This window comes from Empidonax traillii, unplaced genomic scaffold (genome assembly GCF_003031625.1).
Source record: "Empidonax traillii isolate 1590-97213 ecotype Southwest subspecies unplaced genomic scaffold, ASM303162v1 scaffold21:size2437335, whole genome shotgun sequence".
NCBI classification, from domain to species: Eukaryota; Metazoa; Chordata; class Aves; order Passeriformes; family Tyrannidae; genus Empidonax; species Empidonax traillii.
In genome coordinates, this window is record NW_020955214.1 from 127,296 (window position 1) to 151,744 (window position 24,449).

Here is a 24,449-nt window from a genome sequence, read left to right on the forward strand (position 1 = left end):
AACTGAGGTTCTGCTTCTGGTTGAGCTCTAGATTTCCATGTGACCTTGGGCATCAGCTTGCTACCTGTAACATTTGAACTGTATTTTCCTACCTGCAACACATTAACAACAATTTTTCAGAAAAAAAGATGTGAAAGATAAACTTAATTTTTTAATATAAAAAGGATACTGGATTTTGGTTTGTTATGTTGTTCATGTTATGATAAGGATGTTAACTAACATGGTGTGTACCGTATTATTAATCTCATTTTCATAGTCATCTGCTGAGGGAGCCCTAGGCTTACATTTTCAAACAGCAGCCTACCATATTTTTCAACAAAATATTCCATCACATGGATTTTTTTTTCCCCAAGCCCATAATAGAATGAAAAATGAGTTTATGTCTTTCAGTAAAATTGTTTTAGCATCTCCTACTTGGCGCATCTAGTAGATCTCAGCCCTGCTAACATAACTCCTCAAGACTTTCAGCACAATTAGTTCCAAGCAATCAATGCATTGTATCATGAAGGACAAGTTTCATTTGCAAACTCAAGGGTAAACATAAGTGAGACTGGCTTAACAGCTTCTAATTTTGGCAGTACAGAATTTTGTCTCAACTCACTGCCTGGATTGGACAGTAGAATTTACCCATATTTTCTTTACTGCTCCTTCACTGGCTACTCCTGGCAGCTTTTGTAACAAAGGTGCTATCATTAAGCTGTCTTCCATGAATGCTCCAAACATTGGTCTCAAATTTGCTTTTAGCATTTATCCCCACCTCGTGTTTTAAGAGGAGTTAACAAGAGCTTTGACATGGTGCTGCCCAGGCAGCAGAGCACACAGAAGAGGACTGCCCGTATTATGAATTTGATGCTACACTGCCATTCCCAGGCATTGGGAAAGAGAAGACAGATTTTTTTGTCAATGACACAAATCAAATGCAATGAAGAGAAAAAAAAAAATTTATACTGGATTACATGTTTTTCTTCATTTTTTTTTTCTGTTTTATTTTTCTCTGAGTTGCATTTCACTGCTGAATGTGGAGACTTCAGATATAATATTTTATTGGAAACACTTTAAAAAAAATTCTCAGTATTCACAATGAAAACCAGACCTATGTTCCTACTGTTTTAATTACAATTTTCTGTTCAGGTCAAAATATTCTACAGTTAAAAATTTTAAGTTTATACCTTGGATTTTCATATTGACAGGATGAGTTTGAAAGCAATAAACGTTTCCCCATGGCTATCTCATGTGATTACAAAAGTTGATGGCATATCCTGAATCTTTTATCTCTAAAAACATACTGATTGACTCCAGTATGAGTTGGATAAACACCTATTTCATTCTATTCCAAAAGCGAATACATGGTTTCTCCATGCAGGTGCCATTTTTGTGAGTTGGATTCAAGCCATCCTATCAAGCCATCCATGCGCAAAATAGTGAAAAATTACTTACTGAGACAGAGCTTGTGACTGACTCCCAGTTGGTTTCTGAGGCTGCATGCTGGAAATCATCCTAAGGGGACAAACCCACAGGAAAAATCACCATTAAGGCAGTATCCGAAAGTAACTACAGAACCTAGAAAATATTTCAGCATTCAACATCTGTTACTTTTTCTAGCCCTCTTTATTGCAGGAGTCCCTTGCCATGTGTCATTCCTAAATAATGCTATTTCCATTAAGGTTCCTCCCTTTTCATTGTTTATAAACTAGCTCCTTGCAAACTTGCTGGGACAAGAATAGGTGGTATAATAATAATAATAACACCACCAATAATACCACCACCAATATGATAATTGCTGCTTTGCATAGAAGGACTCAATGTGGTCCAGGACATTACATTTATCTTCCAACATTTATATTAAACACCATCTCTATATGCCTATAATCAGAGTATTAATGCAGTTGCCAGACTGATCTGTTCTGGAAAGAATGTGGACATGCCAATACCCTGGTACTACTTAGTCAAGGTAAAAAGCAGGGTAATCTAATCCATTTGAGAAGTAGTCCTAACATGACTCTATTGCTTTTGGTGCTTGAGCTGAACAGGACTTGCTCATCTGTGCAGGAACGGCGCAATGTTATTTACACCAAAAACACAGCCACAGTACATGCACAACACAAGTGTCACTGCACCAAACCTCTGGGCATTTATGATTCACTTGAGCACAGGGATGGCTTCATCTCATCTACCTTTGGACATCTATAAAGCCAACATCTAAGTGAGTTGTTCTTGTTTTCATCTACAGTAAACTAAACCTGCAATTTTCAGGGTGAAAATCATCTGATAAACTGTTTTAGAAGCTTAATTTGGAATGACATTGCATCCCAAAAATGCATTTTTTTCTCTATAAAGGGGAGCTGGGGGGACGAGCTTAGATATAGATGTCCAAACTGTAGATATTGACATGTGGTCACCTAAATCCAACCCACTTGTCTGAGCAGGGATGAGAAATCACTACTAAAATAATGAAGAAGCCATTTCCTTGATGTTTTGGCAGTTTTACACATTTCCAACTGGAATAACTAAACCATGAAAAATGAGAAAAAAAGGCAGCATTACAGAATGGTTATTAAACACACACATGCAGTGAATAGCTAATGATCAACATGATTATACAGGTAAGGAAAGTGGACTGAAGAGACAGCATACCAAGATTTTAATTTCTAATAATTGAATTTATAACGAAAGGATTTAAAGAAGATGGACCAATGCCTGGGCTCACAATTTTGTCCTAACCAGGTATCTGTTAAGCTTTTTTTTAAGCTGGCAACTAAAGGGGAAAAAAAAGGTAGCTGTTCAGCTAATGTTCAGTAGACTTGATCCTGCATTGGACCATACATATATGCATATATTAAATTATTTCTTAGGAATGGAAAACAGAAAATTGATCTCATAATCTGCTAATTCATCAATAAAATTTTCCTCTACTCAAGAAGAAAATGCTTTCAGACCCAGAATCAATACACAGCTTTTAATGTTTTTCGTTTGCTATTAAAAAAAAAATATTCAAATGTCTCAAAAGTCACAAGACTGTGTACTCAATATTGCTAGTGTTTCTATTTAAAATGTTCCTTTCTCTCAAATCTGAAACAGCAAAACTATAGTGATTTCTTTGGCACTTAAGATCAGTAGAAATTAAGAAACCCCATCACTAATTGACCTCTGAAACTGCAGGGCTATTAAAAGACTAATAATAAGTGGTCATTTTCTTCTGAGAATACAGAAGCAAAATATTTTTGGTACATTATTTCAAAGCAGATTTTTTTTTTCTTAAAAACAATAAAGAGATCTGCAAATGCTATTATCAGGTCATAAATAATTCTGAATGTGACTACCTTGGCCACATTCTCTATACATTTCGTTGCCCACTTATTGACAAGCCATAACTTAAATTAAATAAGAGTGGATTTGAAAAGCTCATGAATCCTCTGGTAATGGCTGCTAGTTGCAAAATTTGGAAGTCATTTCCTCTCAGTCATTAGCTTCCATTTAGCACTTCCAGAAAAAAAAAAATAAAGTGGCACTGAGTTCTGAGGCATTATTTTAAAACAGGAGCAATTTGTCTCATTGAATGTTTGGAGAAGACTGTAGACAACAAGTAATTTTGTGTTCAAAGTGATGGTCCCATTATGTTATCTAACTGTAGATATCAAAAATGTTTCTTTAGTCTGATTCTTTGAGTTGTTTGATGCCAGGAAACCCCTCCAAAATCCTGAGATAGACATGTGTACCACCTGCTTCTTGGATCTCAAACCTTATGACTGCACATTTTGACTCTGTGATTATATTCGATCTGCATAAACTATTCACAACCCTATGGCTTTTTTCCACCATCACTCAAGGCAGCTGCAGACATTCTTGGCTTCTTGGAGCTTTCAACCTCTACAGTTTGAAGATTATTATTATCTATAGCTTCTGCTTGCAGCTATTTCAAGTAATGATATTAAAGTAGTTCTCATCATTACAAAATTCTCTACTCTTTTCTCACCATTGTCCATAGCAGAACCTGAAGGATAAATCTATTTTCAATGCTATCTATTCAATCTATACTACCTTGTTTATGAAAATTTGCCTATGATCACTTTGGCTGCTGTTTTCTTCATTACTTAAAATAATACTAAAATTTTTAGTTAAAACATTAAAAAAACAAAAACACCCAAACCCAAAAAACATAATCCTCACATCATTTCTAACTGAATGTTGGAAAAACAGGGTGGTAATAATTTGGCTATATCACCCTAACAACAGTACTTCTATTCTTGTGTGTGTTATGGTAACATAACAGTGCTACGTGAGACTTCAACAAAGCATTGCATTAACTACTCTATTCTACAAGCAGCAAAATTACAGGCAAAACAACAGGACTACCTATCACCTTCTGATGGTGGCTACTTTTACTGAAGAAAAACGATTTATAAACCTCAACTTCCAAAATTACACTTCAGCAAGACAAATACTGAGTCAGTCCTTAGAGTTAAATATGTATGGACATTGATATATTGTTCTTGGCTCTGCTGCAGACAAAGAAAAGCTACTCTCTCCTTCTCAGACTGACTTTGTCTTTAGCCTGTCTCCCACCACTGATCACCAATAAGTGACAAGGAATCACATGGAATACTCTGTGTTTCACCTAGACCTTTCACAAGTGGAGATCATGAAGCAAAATCTTGCTGAGGAAGATGATTTGCAGCCTGGAGGTCCATGACCTGCAGCAGCACAAACTCTGCTGGGTTGAAGCCACGGGGCTCGGCGGGAGCTGTAAGAACTAGAAGTCATCAGGAAAACACCAGGGATGAGGATGGGAAGCTTGCCAGTTTGAGAAGCATGTTGTCCATTTGCTGTACCACCCGTTTGGCAAAACATGAGTCCTTCCAGCCGTGCTGAATTACTGCCTCATCCTCAAATTAAAAGCACGAAATACTTTCTCACACTTCTGTGATTCTTCATTTTTCACAGAGTTTATCACTATAGACCAGTCTTTTGCCATCTTGGTGTGTGACGTCTGTGTGGTAGAATGCAGAGGATAGTCAATAACTGCCACAGAATGGGCACAGCACACTGGCAACTCTCTCCAGTGGAAAGAAGCAGCCCCATACTTCTATAAACTTTTTTTCTAAATTCCTTCTCTTAATCTGCAGGTCTGTGGGGTGATTGGACTAAGTTTGGTAAAAGACTGTTTATCTGACAAAACAACTATAAACTACGGCTAATGAAAGCTGAGGTGATACTCTCCAAGAAGTGGGAAAGGTTCTGAAAGAGTTGTGACTAAGCATCCCTGATCCTAAGAAAGCATCCCTGACTGATGCTTGGGGCCTACTGGTTCAAGAAGGTCCTCTCCTGAAGGAATAGCCTTCTCTACTGTGACCTTCTACTCAGACGACAAGTGAGGGGGGAAGAGCAAAAAAGAAGGCATGTTCTTGGGGCAAGTAAACATGAGAAAGAGGAAGAATGAAGTAAACTAAGGAAAAATTAAGACAGAGAAGCTGAAGAGTTGGGCTCTGTCTGTGGTCACCCCATTTGTGGTATTTAGATATCATAAACTATCTACAAGAGAAGCAGCTTCTAGAAATTTGCAGAAGAACAGAGTTAACGGATGAACTGAGACACACAGCAGGTCCTCAAAAGTCAAATCAGGGGTGAAGTGCAGCACATTCAAAATGGTCCAGTACAGAAACAAAAGCTGTGAACTCTCAATGGAATATAAGAATTAGAGACTAAGGAAAATGGAAGGTCTGTAAAGAAAAACTAGGGTAAATTACAACTTGAAGAAAAAAGAAGATAAATTATCCTACTGTTTAGATTAATAAAAGGAAACTTAATCATAGCTATTTTTGAAAAATGGTCAACAGGCATCTATTACATTCAGAGCTATTTGCAAACAGGTAGCTGGTAAACTTGTATTTGTCAGTAATAATAACAAATCATAATAATCTGGAAATATTTCTTTTTTTCTTCCTGCAACAATAGTACCAATATTTTCTCTAAGAATTGAGCTTATAGGTATTACATTTTATATAAAAAACTACAGATATTTCAAGAAAATAAGCCCCAAACTCAGAACCTGGTTTGTAATAGATATGGTGTTAGGTAAGTTAGAAGCAAAATAAAAGTCATAGTTGCATTCAAAAAAGTGCTGTGACACATACTCAAATTTATACGCTTCAACATATTAATTATAATTTCTCATGTAGCATTTTAGTACACTCCAATTTCTATTCTTAAATATAAATAAAAATCATATAGATGTACACTTTGAAATATCTTTTTCTTTTACCACACTTTCATTTCATCACATTGCCAGGCTTTAACTTAATATCGGAATGGTATTTACCAGCACTTCTCTTAAGGATATGCTAAGACATCTACAGCGGGCTACTCACTAGGGCAGCAGACAATGCGTTTTTCTTACAGTAATGGTCAAACCACTGCTCTGTTGAGCTCTCATGACCAGACAATAAAATAAAAGGTACTGAATTTGGAAAGCATGCAACAGTGATGGTTTGTATTCTGGGAATCATGCCTTGCAACATGCAGTGGAGGCCAGTGTCTTTCAAGAAAGTCTGATGTAACTTGACCTTGTCTTTCCAGACAACAACGTACAGTCAGCTTCAAGAGGCAATGTCAACAAACATCATTAAGCTCTTTTATTTGGCAGTGCAAGCATTAACAAATTCAGGTAGCTGTAATCTGAAGGCAGTAATATGCAAACTGGAAGTATGAGCAGATTTTCCCACTGATGGCAACTATTACTGAAACAGATAAGAAAATAACAAATATCTTTAATCGTATTAAATTTTCTTTTCTATTTTTTGATACAGTCCCATAAAAACAGGCCATCCATGACAATAGCATTTTAAAGTCAGTAACAAAAGGTCAGACAGCCACAAAAGTGTCTGATCCCAAACGTGATAGCATGATTCTTGCCCTTTAAAAAAAGACATAAATTGAGTTTTTGAAGCCCAGTTACCACTACATATCAGTAGTTACCTTATAAGTTATGACTAAGTTAATACTTGTGAAAGACAACATATAAAATCACTCTTGATTTGTTCTGACACAGCTAGTAGCTATAGATGAGTGAGAAGCATAAGACACTTAAAATTTCAAAAGTTTAAGGTTGTAATAGTGATTTAGGTTAACTGCAGTTTGATACATTTATTTATGAAAAATTGAGGTAAACCATAAACAGATATATACAAATATATTTGATAAATACTTCTCTTCATCCTTCACCTGGCTCTGGAAATAGGCATTGCTGGATGCATACTGCAAGAACGTCCAAGACACTGACATTTAAATGATCTGTCTAAAAGGTTAGATAACACCTGCTCAAATGAGATGATAGTTATGCCTTTGAAAAATCAGATGTTATCTGACACCATTATGTCTATAAGCATCCTATTTGCTACACAAACCCACAAGAAAGTGTGTAAGACTTTACTGCCATGCTGTGCAAATTGTGCATTGCCTTTATTTTTTCAATTTATCAGAGGCATGTCCTTATATCTCCATGTACAAGGGATTTACTAATAGCTAATCTGGTGTATACTGCAGTTAAGCAATTATAAACAAAATACAAATCAAGTAACATTCACTGTAAATATTCTGCAATTCCTCCTTTGCCATTTTTATCTGAATGGAAAATTTTACTTCTGCAATTAAACACTGGGACACAAAACTTGAAAGGCCCTTCCGGGCTGTCACTTCCAAAACCCTCAGATTTGTTGGCTGTTTCCAAGCTAAATTTATCTTTATTGCACTTATGTAAGTACCAGCTTTACCCTTTTCTTCCCCTCCCAAGTTTGCTTCCTGCAGTAATTCTGAAGAGATGTTATATCTCCTCTCAGCATACATTTTATTATGCTAAGCAAGCCAAGTTGTCTTGGCCCTTAGTAAGAAATGTCCTCTTCTCCCCCAATTGTCCCTGAACTCAGTCCAAGAAAAATGGGATTGCTCCGTACTATGGAGACCAAAACCATAGAAAGTACTCCAGAAAAGATGCAACTACAGCCTTGTTGGTCCCATGCCTAGTACACTGAGAAATTTTCTTCACCCCTCTTCACTAACCAGTGAGATGCCATTTAACAGCAAATACTGTTGCTATTAATCTCTACATGAATTACCTCTTTTCTCATTTTTGGGCTGTTGCATTTTACTGCAAATCAATTCTTTGCTGCTCAAGGTCAACCAGTTTTCCTCTTCAATACTCTGATTTCCCCATTCATGAGCAATGCACTTGAGTTCTGTGTGTGCTGCAAAACCCATTAAAATGCTACTCTGCAGGTTGTACTCTGGTTGCTAAAACATCCCAAAAATAAAAATGACCATAAGACCAACCCTTTAGAAACTCCCATTAGTGAGCTCTCTCTCTGTGGATACTCCCTTCTGCATTACAGCACACTGCTTCCCCTTTGACTGCTACGTGTCCATCTTCTGCAGCATAAGCATTTCCTGTGTGACACCGGGTGAGATGCTCCTCTGAAGTCCAATTATATTTGCTAGACTGCATTTTCTTCCTTTCCAGGCTATCTTTCAGTCTGGAATGAGTTCCTTTGACAAAGAGATGGAGAGTTTTTCTCTAGTCTCCTGCATCTTTAACCACCTTTTTTGCTGACAAGTGCCCTGTAAGCTTTCTAGGTCAGAATAATCAGCCTGCAGGTGCCTGGGCCACTCTCCTATCACTGATGCTGTACACTGCCACTGCATTCACCATTTCCATGTGAGCCCCGGCTCACCTTATCACTATCCAGGGACGAAATCCAGGTGATTTCAGCTCAGACTACATCTGCTCCCTACTCCCTTTAAATTACTATTTTATAGAAAGGAGATTTGCTATCAGCAGTGACTCTTTGTGCCTTAAGGTCTGCAGTGCCCATCTTTTGGCAGTGGCACTGGAGGGTTCTGAAGGCAATTGGGCTCCTTGCTAACCGTGGTTCAGTGTCTAAGCACACCTGGGACATGGTTTTGGAAGAAGCCTCTCTGGTAAGGGGTGAATCTGCCCTGAGCAAAACTGAAAAAGCTGATACTTCACTTTCCCAGTAGTGTCCAGGTTGGAAAAACTCTTTCAGAGTTAACAGAAGGCAGTGACAGCTGGTTATTTCAGGCCCTCCTTCTTGGTATGACTCATACCAAATGGGAATGTATTGAAAGGCCCCAGTACTAGGGATAGAAGGAAAAAATATTAATGACAGAAAATCTCCTAAGAGCAAGCTATTAATTTTCTGATTTCTTTCCACTTGAGTTTCTACACATTTTTTGTAGATTTAAGTACGGTCTATAATCAGTGAAAAATAATTATTAACAAATACAGCCTAATTTCATTTAATATTCCAAGTTTTCCATTGTTCTGCTAGGAGGATCTGCTAAGTCCAGACATGCACGCTGACATTTTCAGACATGATTTGGGAGGAACATGAAAGCACTAATAATAATAATGAAAAACTCCAATGAAGCTAAGCAAATTTAATTCCAAAGCTGAGGACACAGTGTAAAAAGGTACCGGTAAGGGACATAAGCTATCCTAGCAGCAATCCCAGCCTATTGATTTTTTGTGAAGGATCCATTTGTTTTTGAGCTCTCTCTCAGAGGATGCTGTTTAATTCTGCAGTAAGCATGCAGCAGGAGCATGTGTTACGTTTCACAAATAATGCAAAACAAAGCAATTTGTTCACCCTCCTTTTTTGGTTGGAAGGCATTGCGTTTTCTTGGACAATAAAAAAGGACTGTTATGCAAACTTTCTAAGACGCTCAGTAATTATAAAAACTGCAAGAATACATAATCTTTGAAGAATACAAGAACCATTTTCTCTTAGCTTTTCCAGGTTTTTGATGGGATCAAAAGCATTTATTTACTGCAAACAGGACAGGATAGTGCTTATTAGAGATTTCATTTAACTTGAGTTTGATCAAACAGCTAGATTAAGGAAAAAATAAAACTATTCCAACTGAACTTCCAGACCCAGATCTATTCCTAAAAAACACCATTACTGTTTAAGCTAAATACAAGTACCTTAGGAACTGTTATGCTTCTCATTTCTCTTATGCATAATTCTTACAAATAGCAATTGTAAGTGACACTATTAATGAAGACCAGGTAAAAACACCTTACATTTGACACCTTCTTGTAAACAATCTAACTAAACCATGTTAATCAGTTTTGGGATCAGCTTACAAAAAACCAGTATTGAAAATCCTTCTAAACACTGAATTGAAACCACAATCTCAGGAGCAGGAAGGTATGTTCCGGGTCAGAATTAGTGTGTGACATATATTTTATTTAAATTCTGACTAAATACACCATAACCAAATAGATTAAGGATGTCTGTATAATTGCAATAGTCTAAATATTTTCAAGCAATGAAAATTAAGAAGAACAGTTTAGTTCACTTTTATACTAATGACCTGGAAAATGTCACAGAAATTGAAGGTGGACAAAAAAACTAAAGTTGGAAAAAAATCAAAAGAAGTTGAAAACACCATTTAATATACAGGAATATGCTAGGACTACCAGAGGTCAGAAGCAGTGGCAGGAAGGAAAAATAAGCTTTCATTTAAAAGAATGTAAATGGAGAAAAAGGTACAAGCCATAAACTCTATTTATGGCACATATGGACTCAGAAAGGAACTCATGCCAAGAGCCTGGATGGAATGAAGGAAAAAAACCCATGAAATTAACCTGAAATTAACCACGTGACACAGTGGCACAGCAAGCAGGGTGACTTAGGCCTGACACAGAGATCTTGCACAGGGCACAAGGATATGCTCTCCTCACAGCAAAGGGATACCTACCACCACAGTTCATCAAGGGGATACCATATCATCACAAATCACCACCTCCCAGTGGACCATGGGCAGAGGTGGAGCCTCTCCTAACTGGCTTCACAGGGTAGTATGAACGTTTGCTTGCCTTCACCTCCTTCCCATGGGTGCAGGACAGGGTTATGCTCAGAAAAAAACAGGGTTTGTGGGCAAAAGCAACTCCTCTGGAAATCAAAGCTGGATGTTCTCCAGACAACAGGCACAGCCAGTTAGTTTAACCTATGTGGGTGTGATATCAGTATCAGTAAAAATTGCAGGAGGTAGCTTCGTACCCTGTCATGGAGACGTCAAGGTGACACCAAATCTGTGTCATCCTGGCCTTGCAGTGCTGATGTGAGACAGCCAGGTTTTTTGGCTATCCACCACCATCAGCATTGCAGGCTTATGAGAAGAAAACAGGAGAGTGTTCTTGCACACTCCATCAGAAAGACTTGACTTTGTGGTTCAAAAAGGTCTGAGTCTTTCCTTAACATCAGAAAGCATTTTTAATGTACCAAACCTACAGACCGTTAAATTTCTACTCTGGTTTTAGCACAGCTCTTCTGGCCACCCTGTCCATCTTTGTATAGGAGGACTAAATCTCCAGGATGGCCACTGCAGCAGCAGAATACCAGCACCCATGCAATCCTTCAGATTTCAGCTGCTGGCATTACAAGTGTTGTCTCTGCTTTAAATCTATTTCCTAAAGCACCTGGAAAATGTACCTGAACCAGCACTGAACTAGCACTGTCAGCACACAAAGTTGCTGCTAAGGTGGGAAAGTAGAGTGTTTACTTTCACACACTTGTGATGGAGATAAATTATGTATATAGAGAGCAGAATGTCCTATTTCCTGCTGCCTTACATTATCTGACCTTTTTTTTTTTTTTTGTCTCTTCATAGCTTAATAATACTAAATTTTCTGTATAAACTCCTGCATATGAAAAAAGAGGTGGAAGGCCTGAATAGGAACATAGCTGATAAATTCAGGCTCTTTGCTAACCATCAGCATAAGATAAGCACACAAGACCATACCTGCCTAGAGGAGAAGCATCTCAGAGCTAATAGGCACATGTAGTACAATGCACATTTTGAAATAGGATCTCATTTCCAGTCATGTACAAAAATTTCACTCATCTCTAAAAAACAGCAATTGTTTTGTGTTTGGTTTAGGTTTCCATACCTACACAGCACTCCCAATTTCTGTTCACTTGTAAAGAAAGCAAAGTTTTCAGCAGCCTATTTCCATCACTAGTGGCCTCTTCAGCATGTAATACAAACCATACAGAGTAGTCAGACTACCTGTCCTCATAGTGCCCAGGTTTTTTCAAGAATTTCTTTTTCTTTCAAGTTTACTGGCCAGACCTTGGTGTAAGTTTTTGTGGCCATGAGGTCTCTTTTTATCCTGCCTTACAGCAGTGGAAAGATTAGTTTCATTCTTTCTAGGCTGTTTTCCCAAGTTTAATGGTTTGTTTGTTATTTTAATTTTTTCTCCTCAAACATAATATTCTCTTCCAAAATTACCCGTAAGTCTGCAAACATTGAACCCCAGGGCTCACAAATGCCATTAACTCTGTCACTTATGGTGCTGTCAGGAGTGATAATAAAATGAAAGAAAAGATGACCTCCATGTAAGAACTTTTGGGCTACGTCTTTATTAGTAATAAAATGAAGTATGGATTGATCAGATACGGTATGACTCATGTCCTCAGATGTAACTATTACCCTGCAAAACAGAGTGGCCACAATAAACTGCACATTGGAAACAGCCCAAGGCCTGCGATGGCTCCAAAACTAGGAATGCTAAAAATGCGAGAGTGTAAACAACCTTGTGCCTATGCCTTGGCTCACATCCATCTTGTTTAATAGTCTCTGCTGACTATTGTGGATACAAAGCCTTCTTTTTTAGAGGGTCTGATCCTGCAAGAGCTTGTATTTAGAATTCATTATATGACTGATGGTTGGATAACAACGGTGCCTAGATCAGGAACATGCAATGAGACATGATGGTGCCTGATTCCTACAATCCAAGGGAAACTTTCATTACAGTGTTTGTTATTACATATGACCTAAAAAATACATCAGGACAAAAAAACTGATTAAAAGGAAGCATTTTTATAGCTGCCCAGATCAGAAGTATTATTAAAAAAAAAAAAAAAAAAGCTTCAGCAGGTTAAGCAAGGGACCTGGAAAATAAGTTTTATCTACCACAAAACATTTTGTACAATGAAAATATATCCCCAAACAAAAAGCTATTAAAGTGAAAAAACCTTATTGTTGAGGGTCACAGAAAAATTGGATGTTATTTGATTCTACTGAAAATGATCTAAAAAAGAGATACATAAATTCCACAGACCTAAAAATTATTTTTAGCTTCCAGTGCTACAGATGAGTTGCAAAATCTGACCCTGTTGTTACAGGCTCAGACCTTCTCTAATTAAGCTCTGACTAGTCATCAAACTGGCAATCAATGAAAACAGAACTGCATTTTTCTTGGTATTAAAGGAGATAGGAAGTGTGATAGATGCTTTTTTTTTTTTTTTTTTTTTTTGGCATGGAATGTATGTTCAAAATCAGTTCAACAGGGAGACTAATCTGTGGGTTGAAAAATAGCGAGGGGTTATAGGCAAAGAATTAGGGTAACAACACCGTCTCTGGGCTGGAGGAGGTGCTCAGTTCAGTAGTACAAAGCTGAACACCAGGCAGGGGGTTATTTTATGTAACAGCGTCATTCAGACAAAAATTTTCTAGTAAGATTTATCCTATCAAGTCTAAAATGTCAGGAACCCGGCAACTAATAAAAGATGTGTGTGCGAATATGCATGTATAAGTGAAAACCAGAAACACTCTGGCATGTCTGTCATCTGTGTTATTTTGAAGACATGTGTGGACTTTATGGAGTGCTCAGAGCAAAAGAGAAGGTTGTAAATTTAATAAAGATGTGTGCATAAAAAACATAAGTCAGATTTATGCAGTGCCATGACTGTCTTTGGAAATGTGGTATACAGTGTGAAGGTTATTGGAGCCAGAACCAATGTGCTGAGCAAATAACAGCATCAGCCTGCAAGCTCACCAGCTTCCCCAGCAGGGAAGGAAGGACTTTCTCTGCTGACCTGTGCCTGGAACTGCAGAATCAGAATAAAACTAAGAATTGTTAATAGGAAGTGTAGAGGTCCAAAGAGTTTCAGTTATGATGCCACCCAAGGAAGAGTGGAGGGATGAGAATAGCTACCAGCTTTCTCCCACCCACCAGACCAGTGGCTCAGTATGGTCTGAAACTGATTTTTGTTCATTCATCTTTCTGGTTTGGAATCTGGGATTGCTGTACTCCATTTTGTAATAATGAAATTTCTTAAACTAGACAAGACCTCAAATAAGTCTGACAGGCACAGGAAAAGTGAGCATCCAAATAAAAGAGCACAGCAGAAAACCCCTTTGTTCATTGCTCTTCGTTTGGCCATGAAGCCTACCCCACTGGCACAGTATCCCAGACTGGAAGCTGGAACAACACCACCAGCTTCTGTACTGCCTTCTCAAACTCAATCTTGTGGCATTTTACAAAGGCTTATTGTGCCTGTCTTTGAGGTGGGAAATCTCAGGCTGTGAGAAGGTGTCAGTGGTGGAGGCTAGCCTGGAGCTGTGGCTGTAAGGCCGGAACCCTCCTGAGGTCATGATGCTGCATCCAAACCTGCCGACAATGCAAAAGCAGGCACAGACATCTTCACTGAGAACACGGAAAAATCAAAGATATTATCATAACCCAGCAAGAGAAGTTTGGCTCTTGAAAGATGCAACCTAATGTGCTTCTAAATAACATGCTGAGTGCAAGAAGAAACATAGGAAACATGGGAACTCAAAGATGGACTGAGCTAACAGAGGAAAACACATTAAAAGACACATTCACAGTGTTAGGGCAGCCAGGCTGGCCCCTGCCATACAGACCTGCCTAAGCAGGGTACCCTGGCAGGCAACACCCCACCCATACCACAATTCTGGTGATGCTTGAATCACCAGACTCTGTTCCCTTTGTTACCATAGAGACATAGAAAGCTAGGAAAATCTGAGGGAATTTTGAAAAGAACATCAAAAACTCTGAGAGGACTGGATAGCCTGGGTTTTTGGGAAAGATTAAAAGCTAAATACAGACATCATTGCTTGACTAAGTGAAATGCAAAGAAGCATAAGAGCACCCTGCAAATATCTGAAGGAAATATACACCCACAACAAAGAGAACAGACTTCTTTATCATAAATTAGGAAGGAATATAATTGCAGGTAATGATATGGTATGGTATTAAAAAAAAAGGAAAATTAAAAATGATAATCAAAGAAAAAATATCTTTGCAACAATGATTTATTAGCCTACAGTTAAATGTCCCATAAGGTATGCTGCTACACTTGTTATATTTAAAAATAATACTAGATGATCAAGCAACACCTTTAAAATAAAGAGAATTCTTATCTTGAGGGAAAGATGGGCTGAATGACCCCACATCTTAAATGTTTGTCTGCATTAGACATTACTGAGTAAAATTAAAAAAAAAAAAAAAAAAAAAAAAAAAAAAAAAAAAAAAAAAAAAAAAAAAAAAAAAAAAAAAAAAAAAAAAAAAAAAAAAAAAAAAAAAAAAAAAGGAGCCTAAATTTAGATTCAGAAATCTTAAAACAATCAGTATCATTTGATCCAGAGCTGTAAGTAGTTTACAGCAGTTACAGCTGTTGCAACAAACAAGGCAAAGATTTATTATGTAAGCAATTAAACAACCATTATACACAATACATTGTGTTCCCTGGCTTGCCAAGAATGACAAAAACACATTGAACAGTGCTAAGGTTGAAACAGACCCTGCAACCCAAACTTGGCTAGAGCAGTACAAGAACAGGATTGTGCTGCCAGGCTTTGTAAGATAGTGCTGACACACAGTCAAATAAATAGTATTGGTGAAATACAGAACATGAAGTTGTGCCTCAGAGATCTCCTCTACACACAGGACTGAAGACATGCAATTCTTGTTTTGATTTAAAAGACAACTTGCAACCGACACCTGCTGTGATGGGATTTCACAAGTTCCTCCCTGCAGCTTGGAGGTCTAGCATGTTTCAAGGTACCAGTCACTTCCCCTGGAAGCCTGTCAGAAGAAAATACCAAAAGCAGACTGACTTCCTTCTCTTCTCCAACACGGTTGGTACAGTTCATTTAAGCTTCACCTTGGGCTTCTGTGGAAAATCTAGAGCAGGGACTGCTCAACAGTAACAGGGCCTGAGAAGAACAGGTCATTTCCTCTTCCCTTGTGGCCATGGTGGTAGGGCAGACTAGCTTTGCCACACTAAAGAACCAGGAGTTAATTAACACCTCTTCAAAGCATTTAATACAATCTCAGTGTCTAATGAACCTTTTACAGAATCAAACACGGCACCTTTCTTCTCCCAGCAAATCTGTCATTTTAAATAGATTTCTGGAAAACACTCCCCACAGTTACAAAACCAAAATAAGAGTTAAGCTCTTCATATATTATGATAATTTCACAAGCTAACATTCTACAACTGTCACTCAAGTGGAATTAAAGGGCAGAACATGGATATTAAAGGGCAGAACATGGATTTACAGAGACATTCTCAAGTCAAAAATCTAAAATAGTCAGTTAATGCGATGGTCAGGTTAATGAGTGCTGTTAAAAAAGTTTGACACTGTAAACTCACCTCATGTTTATACACACTGATGTGTTGTTTAGGGTTAACTTAGGTGAGAATGGTTGGATTTAACCCTCCTTTTTAGTGCAGATGCAAGAGAGTATCACAGGATGAAGAGAGGTCTACCAGCAGCACTGATAGGGTGTTTATGGCATTTTCAGTTTGCTGCTGTATTTCCCATCTCTCCTTCTGGTGCCTTCCTAATGGTCAACTCTATGCGGACAAATTAGCTATGAGGTCTTTTTATGTCTTCTGAGAGGAGCTGTATAAAGGCTGTGATTGGTCTGTTTCTTGTGCAGTGTCAAAACTTCAGGTCCAAGCTATTTATATTTTCTTCTTGTTGGCACAGACATAGGAAGAAAAGTCAGATCACAGGGTGGCCTTTGCCCTCTCACAGGTAATGCTCATTATGGCACAGAAAATGTACCCTTCCATTTAATGCATTACAGTTTTCAATGCTGGATGCACCCTAACTTTCTGCTATCTAAACATATATAATGTTAATTAAAAGTATTGCTTTATGGAGACAACTAAAAAGCTGTCCAATACACATGGTAAGTAGCATTAAAGATTTAAAGACTTGCAATCTCTAAAAAAAGCTTGACATAAAAGATCTTTTTTTAAAACTGATCGATTTCCCCAGTATAGTTTTAATACAAAATATCTGGAATATCCTCCATCCACTTGCTAACCATCTATCATTCCCAAGACTACCAGACTGTTAGGAATCATTGATTTGTTTCCCTAATTAACAAAGATTAATTAAGATTTTCGCAAAAAGTTTGGGGATGGGTTTAATTTCCTACTTGTCCAGTAGCACAATTTTACCAGAAGCAAAGTTATTCACGAATTTGGGCTCTCTGGAAGTCCATTTGTTGTGTACTCTATATTTTTATTAAACAGAGATTGCTTGACTGTAACTGACATTTGAAGAACAGAGAGAAGGTTAACTCTCATAGAGAATTTTTTTATGTATCCACATATATTAGGACCAAAACTTGAGTATGAACTAGGAAGCAGTGTAGGCATGAAAGCTAAAGGGACAGATAACTTTCCGTGAATCTTCACACATGCCCTCACTTATTCGAGTTCAGAGGGAAGATCATAGATAATTTCTATGATACTGTGATTCCCTCCATGCATTTCATTAAAATATTGAAGTCACTATTTTTTCAGGTTTACACACTTCACAAAAAACATAGCATTCCTGTGGCTCTCATTCGCTATTCTTACATGCTGTGTAGTTGCTTGATCTCATTGCTAATATGATTGTGTGCTTCTTGGAATTTGCCTCTGCTGTATTTCGCAAGTCATGTTAATACTGAATGAGGCTTTTGAGACTGATTATTTTTGTCTAACATGGGTAACCCTCTTGCACTGCACATGATGATCTTTTTCTGTTGTTGTCTTTAGTACCTCGAACTTACCTTGGAAAGTTGAAATGTCCTCCGGATCACTGATTTTCCCAGGAATTCTTTAAACAGGTACTAATGTCTGCAGGAAATGCAGTCCTTCAAAATCTAAAGCTGTCCTAAATGAACAATGCCTCTAAGTCTTGTTAGAATCAATTATTTGGGATAGGATACTGGATTTGAAAATAGCACACTTGTGTTTGTACAACGTTTTGAAGGTGCAAAGTGCTACATTTTCTCATCCTTGGCCATCACCACGAGTTTAGTGAATTGAATAGCACAAGACTTGGTTAAAGATGTAGTGTTTTCAGCAGGAATTGGGCATTAATGGAACTGCTGTTATGTTAAGGCAGATCGATGACAACATCCTGCAAAAGAACCACATTTAACTGAGCTGTCAACAAATCAGAGTTGGAGGAGAGCAAATGGCTAGTTCTCCCTCATGCTGTTCAAACAACAAAACTGCCAGGCACACATGCTTGCAGCTGAGAAAACTCAGGCATTAAAGTCTATTTTCCTTTCCGATTAAAACAATTGTTTTATCAGTTGAAGCCTGACAGCTTCCAGGAGCTTCTGTCTGCTTACTGAGTCCCGCTGCTTCTGATCTGGTATCTTCCGGTATCTTCCTTCCTAGATAAATTTCTCACCCGTGTTCCCAGCTGACTCTTTTCACTTTTGAACATATTCAAACCCAGTCCTATTACTTCTTAAGTTCATAGTCAGAGGTTTTGCCAAAAGAGGCTGATCTAGTGAAATGGCCTTACTCTTGTCTTCCTTTCTACCTGTTTCATACCTGCCCTCCTCTCCTAGACACAGTCTTTCTTATTTCAAGTTCACTGCCTGCCCAAAACCTCACATTAATTTGCCTCTTTTTCTTCCTACCTATGCCACCACAACTCTTAGGTTTTACACAAATCCTTCCTTTCCTTCATTCCCTTGTTAAAAATATTTCCCTCATTGCCATTCACCCTTCTAGAGTCCAACTGAAACTGCTTTCACATGACTGTAATGAGGAAGTGATATGTGGACATCTTACTGGTAAAGAGGAAAGGTTTCTTCTTTCATTATGTGCCTGCCAAATTTGATATTGTTAGTCACATCCTCGCTGTCCTTCGTTCTGTAATTTTCCTTTCATCTTTCAAGAATATTTGCTTGTTTGGGGCTTCACCTTCCTCTCTGACCATGGCATTTTGGTGTTTCTGCTGTCTTCTCTCTCTCTGTGGACTTGGCTCTTCTACTGTGTGTGTTTGCCTTACCCACAAAACCCTTCATTTCTGAACTTGGACTATACTTAACTTTCTTCCTTTGTTGCTGCCATGGTTTCACTGCCATTCCTGGATGATCCTCTATCAGTCCTTCCCTCTATTACTTATAGTATTCTCTGATGCTAAGCTGGAAGGTGATTCCTCTTCTTTCTGAAACCTACTTCAGTTCACCACTCTCTTATCAGTGTCATCTCTGAATTTCAAATGGTTTTAAAAATTAGGACACAAGACTCCTAATGAAGTTTAAAATTCAGAGAGTCACATAGCAGAAGGATTGGGATCAATCTTTGTGTCTGAGACAAGAGTAAACATGGAAGGGGCATTAGACTTTCAGAAGAGACCTGCCAAGAGAAGGACTACATTAGACCACAGTCTAGGGAACACTGCGGGGGAAGATGCAGACTGGGACAACTGCCTGTGAAGTGCTGGGTCAGGTCAGGTTTGGCTACTCTGCTTGCAGCCCCCAAGCTCCCTGTAACTCTTGTGCTGTGTTCAGGTGGTGGTTCTCAGACTTGAAAACCTGCAATGTTTTCCACCTTGGAGGAAAGGAGATGGGACAGGCAAGACTTAGGAACTAGGAAGTAAAGGTTTAGGGTTTTGGAAGGTGTGACAGTGTGCTGAAGGGAGAAAAAGCTCTTGGTTAGATACAAATGGTGGAATGAATCTTTTCATTAGCAACTTTGACTGTCCCCAGAGCAGCCAATGCTGCCTGAGAAACTGATCATCCAGATGTGTCTTCTCAACACAGGAACACCCTTTCCTTATTGCTCAGCTATCTGACTCCCACTTTTGCTTTCTTTGTATCCTTCACTATATTTTGTTCTGCTCTGAGTGCTGGGATAACCAGAACGTCCCTGCCTACCACACTGCTTCACTTGTCTACCACACCACCTTCCTTTCTTCCTCAAACCTTACTGAAGGACAGGTGAGGTCCTATGAATTAAGCTGCAGATTGAGGATTGCTAGATTCTCAGGAATCCTCATTAAATGGAAAGTGTTTTCCCTCCCCATATAAATTACTGTGAAGATGCTCCATGTTTCAAGATGCACTGAGACATAATCTATCTTTTTAACACACTGTCATTTTATGTTGCTTTTTAAAACTTTAACACCTTTCAAAGTAAAAAAAAAAAATAAAATTGTGCATAAATAATCTCCTAAACTCTCTGCTTATGTAAAGTTGGGGAAGGAATGTTAAAGATTTTGAGCAAGTTTTATCTAATTAAAAATTAGGACTTAATTACTTCTTTCCTGAAAGATGAGCCTCTGGCTGATAATTTTATGAGGATGGTATGCCTTGAGCAAACTACAGAAAATAGTCTTCTGCCCAAACTTAAGAAAATAGAAGCTTCATCATACAGATGGTTATGAGTTTTGCACATTTAAAAAAATCTTTGCTGTCTAGCATAGGCAGACAATCTAAACTGAAATCAGAGAAGTAGCAGATGAACTGAGAAAACATCCACGTGTAAATTCTTGCTTCTACATTGTGTGATCTATTTCATGTGCAAATACTTTATTAAGAAAGACATTCCCCTCCACCCCATTCCTTTCCTTTTGTACCCCCAGCAATTTAAGGGGATTCTTTCTGTGGATTATCTAATAGCAGGGAAGGTATTCATGCACCATTATTACTTCTCTTGTCACATGAGATATACTAGATGGGGTTTGGGCAGAATATTTTATCTTGGATGAATTATCTATCTATTCTGTGAAAGAAGTGCCAAGCTAAACCAGAAATACAGCAGCAAAGGCTCATGAAGCTTCCAGATTGGATTCAGCTTACAATTAAAGATTTCTTATGATCTTTATGAATCTGTACTCACAATGGTGGCTGAATCTTCGTGATCACGTTAACTCTTACAAGGGTGTTTATTTATTGACTTATTTAAAAAAAAACCCTGAAGCCTACTGCTGCACTATGTGTGCAAACAAAACTGGCAGAATACAGGGAGCCTTAATTAAGAGTGATGTCAGTGAGTACAAATATCAGGATCAGGTTCTTATTTAGGCCAATTTCATTTTCTGATTGTTCTTCCAATTTTGTTTGGTTTATTGTGAGTTGATCATTGTTATTGTTAGTTTAGAATTTGAGCTAACTTTGGTCAATATTCTTTGCATGGAAAGTAATTAAATTTTACTAGCCTAACTGTGGTCTCTTACCCCACTTTGTTAGCAACGCTCTTTTTTTGATCATTGGAGTGGTGACCTATAGTCTGGGTGTTTAGCAGAAAGCTATTTCTCTGTAAAATTCCACATGATGGATCAAAATCTTAAGTTCACCCCTCCTCCACTCCACTAATTTGCTTATAGCTCCTTAATTAAAAAAAAAAAAAAAAAAAGGTCAATTCAAACAGGACAAAATTACTCAGGATTTAACCCATTGATACACATTTTGACACTTAAGTTTATCCTGGGACAAATACACATATGTTCTCCTGTTTAGTACCACATGTCCATCACTGCTGGTTTACAGTTCCAAAAAAGTTTGCAAATGAGACTGCCTTTCATGCTCTGTGATGCTTCCTAGTCATGAATTATATTATAAAGAAAAGAAAGGTAAAAGCACACATATATGTGTATATGTATGCAAAAAGACATATAAGTAAATACATTTTTTAACCTTATATCTTTATATAAACGCAGGTGTATGAAAAAACATATACACACATTCCTTCTTTGTAGCCCTTGTTTATAATAATGATTTTAGTCAAAGTTCCAAAATATGGATTTCATTTAGGATTAACCAAGCAATTAGTAAGGCAATAGCAATTTACTGTTATAAACGTATAAGAAAATATGTGCCTTTTACAATAAACTTAAAAACATGTTTGTAAATACCAAATGGAATCCAAGATTTTCTAGCTGTCTCAGTAAAATGTAACTAAATGCAGGATTTGGAATTTAAATTCCAAACATTCACCTTTATTGTTGGAACATGGTCCTGAATGATTTCCTAAACTATTTCAGTAAACGTCCATGCTAACGAGGTTGTAAAACATGGGATTCAATCTTGTTAACATTCCCTTCTAGAACTTGACTTCAGAAGGAAAAGGGGGATTATATAAAATTATTATTTATCTTCTTCTGTTTCATGTATTTCTACACTGTTGTGAATGACTATGTCCTTAGAGTAAGAAATCACGTAATGAGTGAGAAAAAAATACTGGAATAACTCAATGCCTTCTATACTACAAACTGAGTTTCTAAGGCAACTTGATCAAGAAAAGCATGAAAAAATATGGAGAAGTAGGGCTTTTAAGTGATAATGGCAGGAAGGAATTTCAAACAAATTTGCAGACAAGTGAGGCTCATGCCTAATAGCTGTCCAGGGCTTTCTCCAGACCATTTTTGCTTTAGGTCTGCGAAGCTTAAAGAAAAAGGCAATTTTTAAAGAGGTTCAAGGGAAATATTTCTCTGTGCGGATATGCAGGCTAAGCCAGCCAACTGTGCAGCTACAACTGGGGGCTTTGAATGTGAAGTGCCTGTGGAGACCATCCACCAGCTGTGCATACCTACCTCCTCTGGCAACGTCACACACAGCACAGAGGAGCCACTTTTTCCAGACAGGAACACTTTTGACTCTTATGCAACTTGGGATCATCAGTGGGCAGTGGGGTGCACTCAACACACTAATAAACTCCTGATGTCAGGTCCACTCTGGAGTTCCCACTCCAAGGAGTGAAGAACTTCATGAGGGAAGAGCAGATCAGGGACAGGCAGCAGGCAGCAGCATGTTGGACCTGTCCCTTGCCTCCAAAACCATCATCACTGCTCACCCTCTAGCCTTCCTAGTTCCTCAGACCCACAGAGGGGAGGGCAGAGGTGGAGGTGCCAAGAGGCAGAGGATGAGGGAAGAGGAAGAAGGTAGAGTGAGCCAGCTTTGGCAAGGAAAAGTTGCTAAATGCTGTGTTTAGGTGGTCAGACTTTATTTCACAGATTTGTTCTCCTTGCCCTTTGTCCTCTATCTTATATTGGGACAGTTAATCACTCACATGCATCCATACAGTTTTCAACCTTATACTGCTAAAGATCAATCTTGTATTTTTTTTAGACTAATTTTCCAGAGTCACCCTGAGTTCTAATCCCACCATCCTGAGTGACCGAGCCCTTTCATGGGTTGCTTACTTTCCATACCTTGTTTCACGAGGGCAAATGTAATACAAGTGATAAAAGTCTAATTCATGTCTTTTTTAGAAAAAATAATCCCCTTTTGTTTCTCTAATGGTACTGAAATGTGAAGTTAATACAAGTATACAAAGATAATGAAGAGTGTTTCTTCTAAGGTCTGCGCTGCCTCATTTGTGCCTCATGCAGAGTGCTGAACTAAGTAAAAACTTGATTTGCATCAAATATATGAACTTAACTGACTTCCTTAAGATTTAAAAACGAGACGTCAGTAAGCCAGGCTGCGAGTTTGCTTGGCTGCACGAACAACAGGAAGAAATTCACCCAGTCATTCTGGCACCATGCACAGGAGATGCAGCTGATCAATAAATTCCAAATCTCCTGATTTCATTTTCTCTACAAAATTATCGGTCGGAGTCTAGTACACAAATAAACAACTGCCATGCAGATCCCAATTCCAAACATAAGAAAAACAAAGGGGTAAAAGATTTGCTTATATATTGAGCACCATTTTCCAAGAAATCCATCAGAAGTAACCCTGTCTCAGAGAAGGTTATGAAGAAAGAAAAAGCGATGTAAAGGTCCTTCATTTCATCTCATAGAAAATACCATATGCTCTTGCATGCTTCATTAGTGCTCCCTGGTTTACTGCCTAGAAACACACAGTGAGTTCTACCTTCAGGGGTCAGCAGTGCTCAGCACATCTATGAACTAAGCTCTAAGTGACTGTGGGGACTATTGAATAAGGGCTGACTCTGCTGAATATTAATCCTGCAGTTTTAGGTTGGACCATTTGGATTCTGAACATCAGATAAGTACATATCAGTTCCTATCTTACAAATACCCCTAATCAACTGTACAGTGCTCTTCTCAGAAATAAAACTGTATTTCATTCAGAGAGTGCACATGGAGATTATTCTTGTAAATAGATTTGCTAGACTGCAAAATTCTGTTTACTCATAGTTTTGAAATTACATAAATACAGTAGCCTGTTCTGAGCTTTCTAGTGTAGAAAGTCCTGTGTTTTATGAGCAATAACATTTATGTTTTCGGAAAGCCTGACTATCAGACTATCTGCACACAGTTTGGAATTAAACGTGCTAAATGCAGCAGAGTTTCTGTGGCTGCACTGAAATGCAAGCAGTATAAAGACAGGCTGCTCCTTTGCTGTCTCA

At 38.1% G+C, this 24,449-nt stretch overlaps 1 protein-coding gene across 5 annotated transcripts in view; it reads right to left on the reverse strand.

Moving 5' to 3' along the window:
* The window catches only part of PDGFD (platelet derived growth factor D), a 142,491-nt gene that overhangs the window by 26,686 nt on the left and 91,356 nt on the right, over positions 1–24,449 (reverse strand). For all 5 annotated transcript variants that reach the window (XM_027900077.1, XM_027900068.1, XM_027900093.1 and 2 more), the window contains one exon: positions 1,438–1,497. In XM_027900077.1, the coding sequence (XP_027755878.1) occupies positions 1,438–1,497 (60 nt within the window). The remainder of the gene's footprint in view (positions 1–1,437; positions 1,498–24,449) is intronic.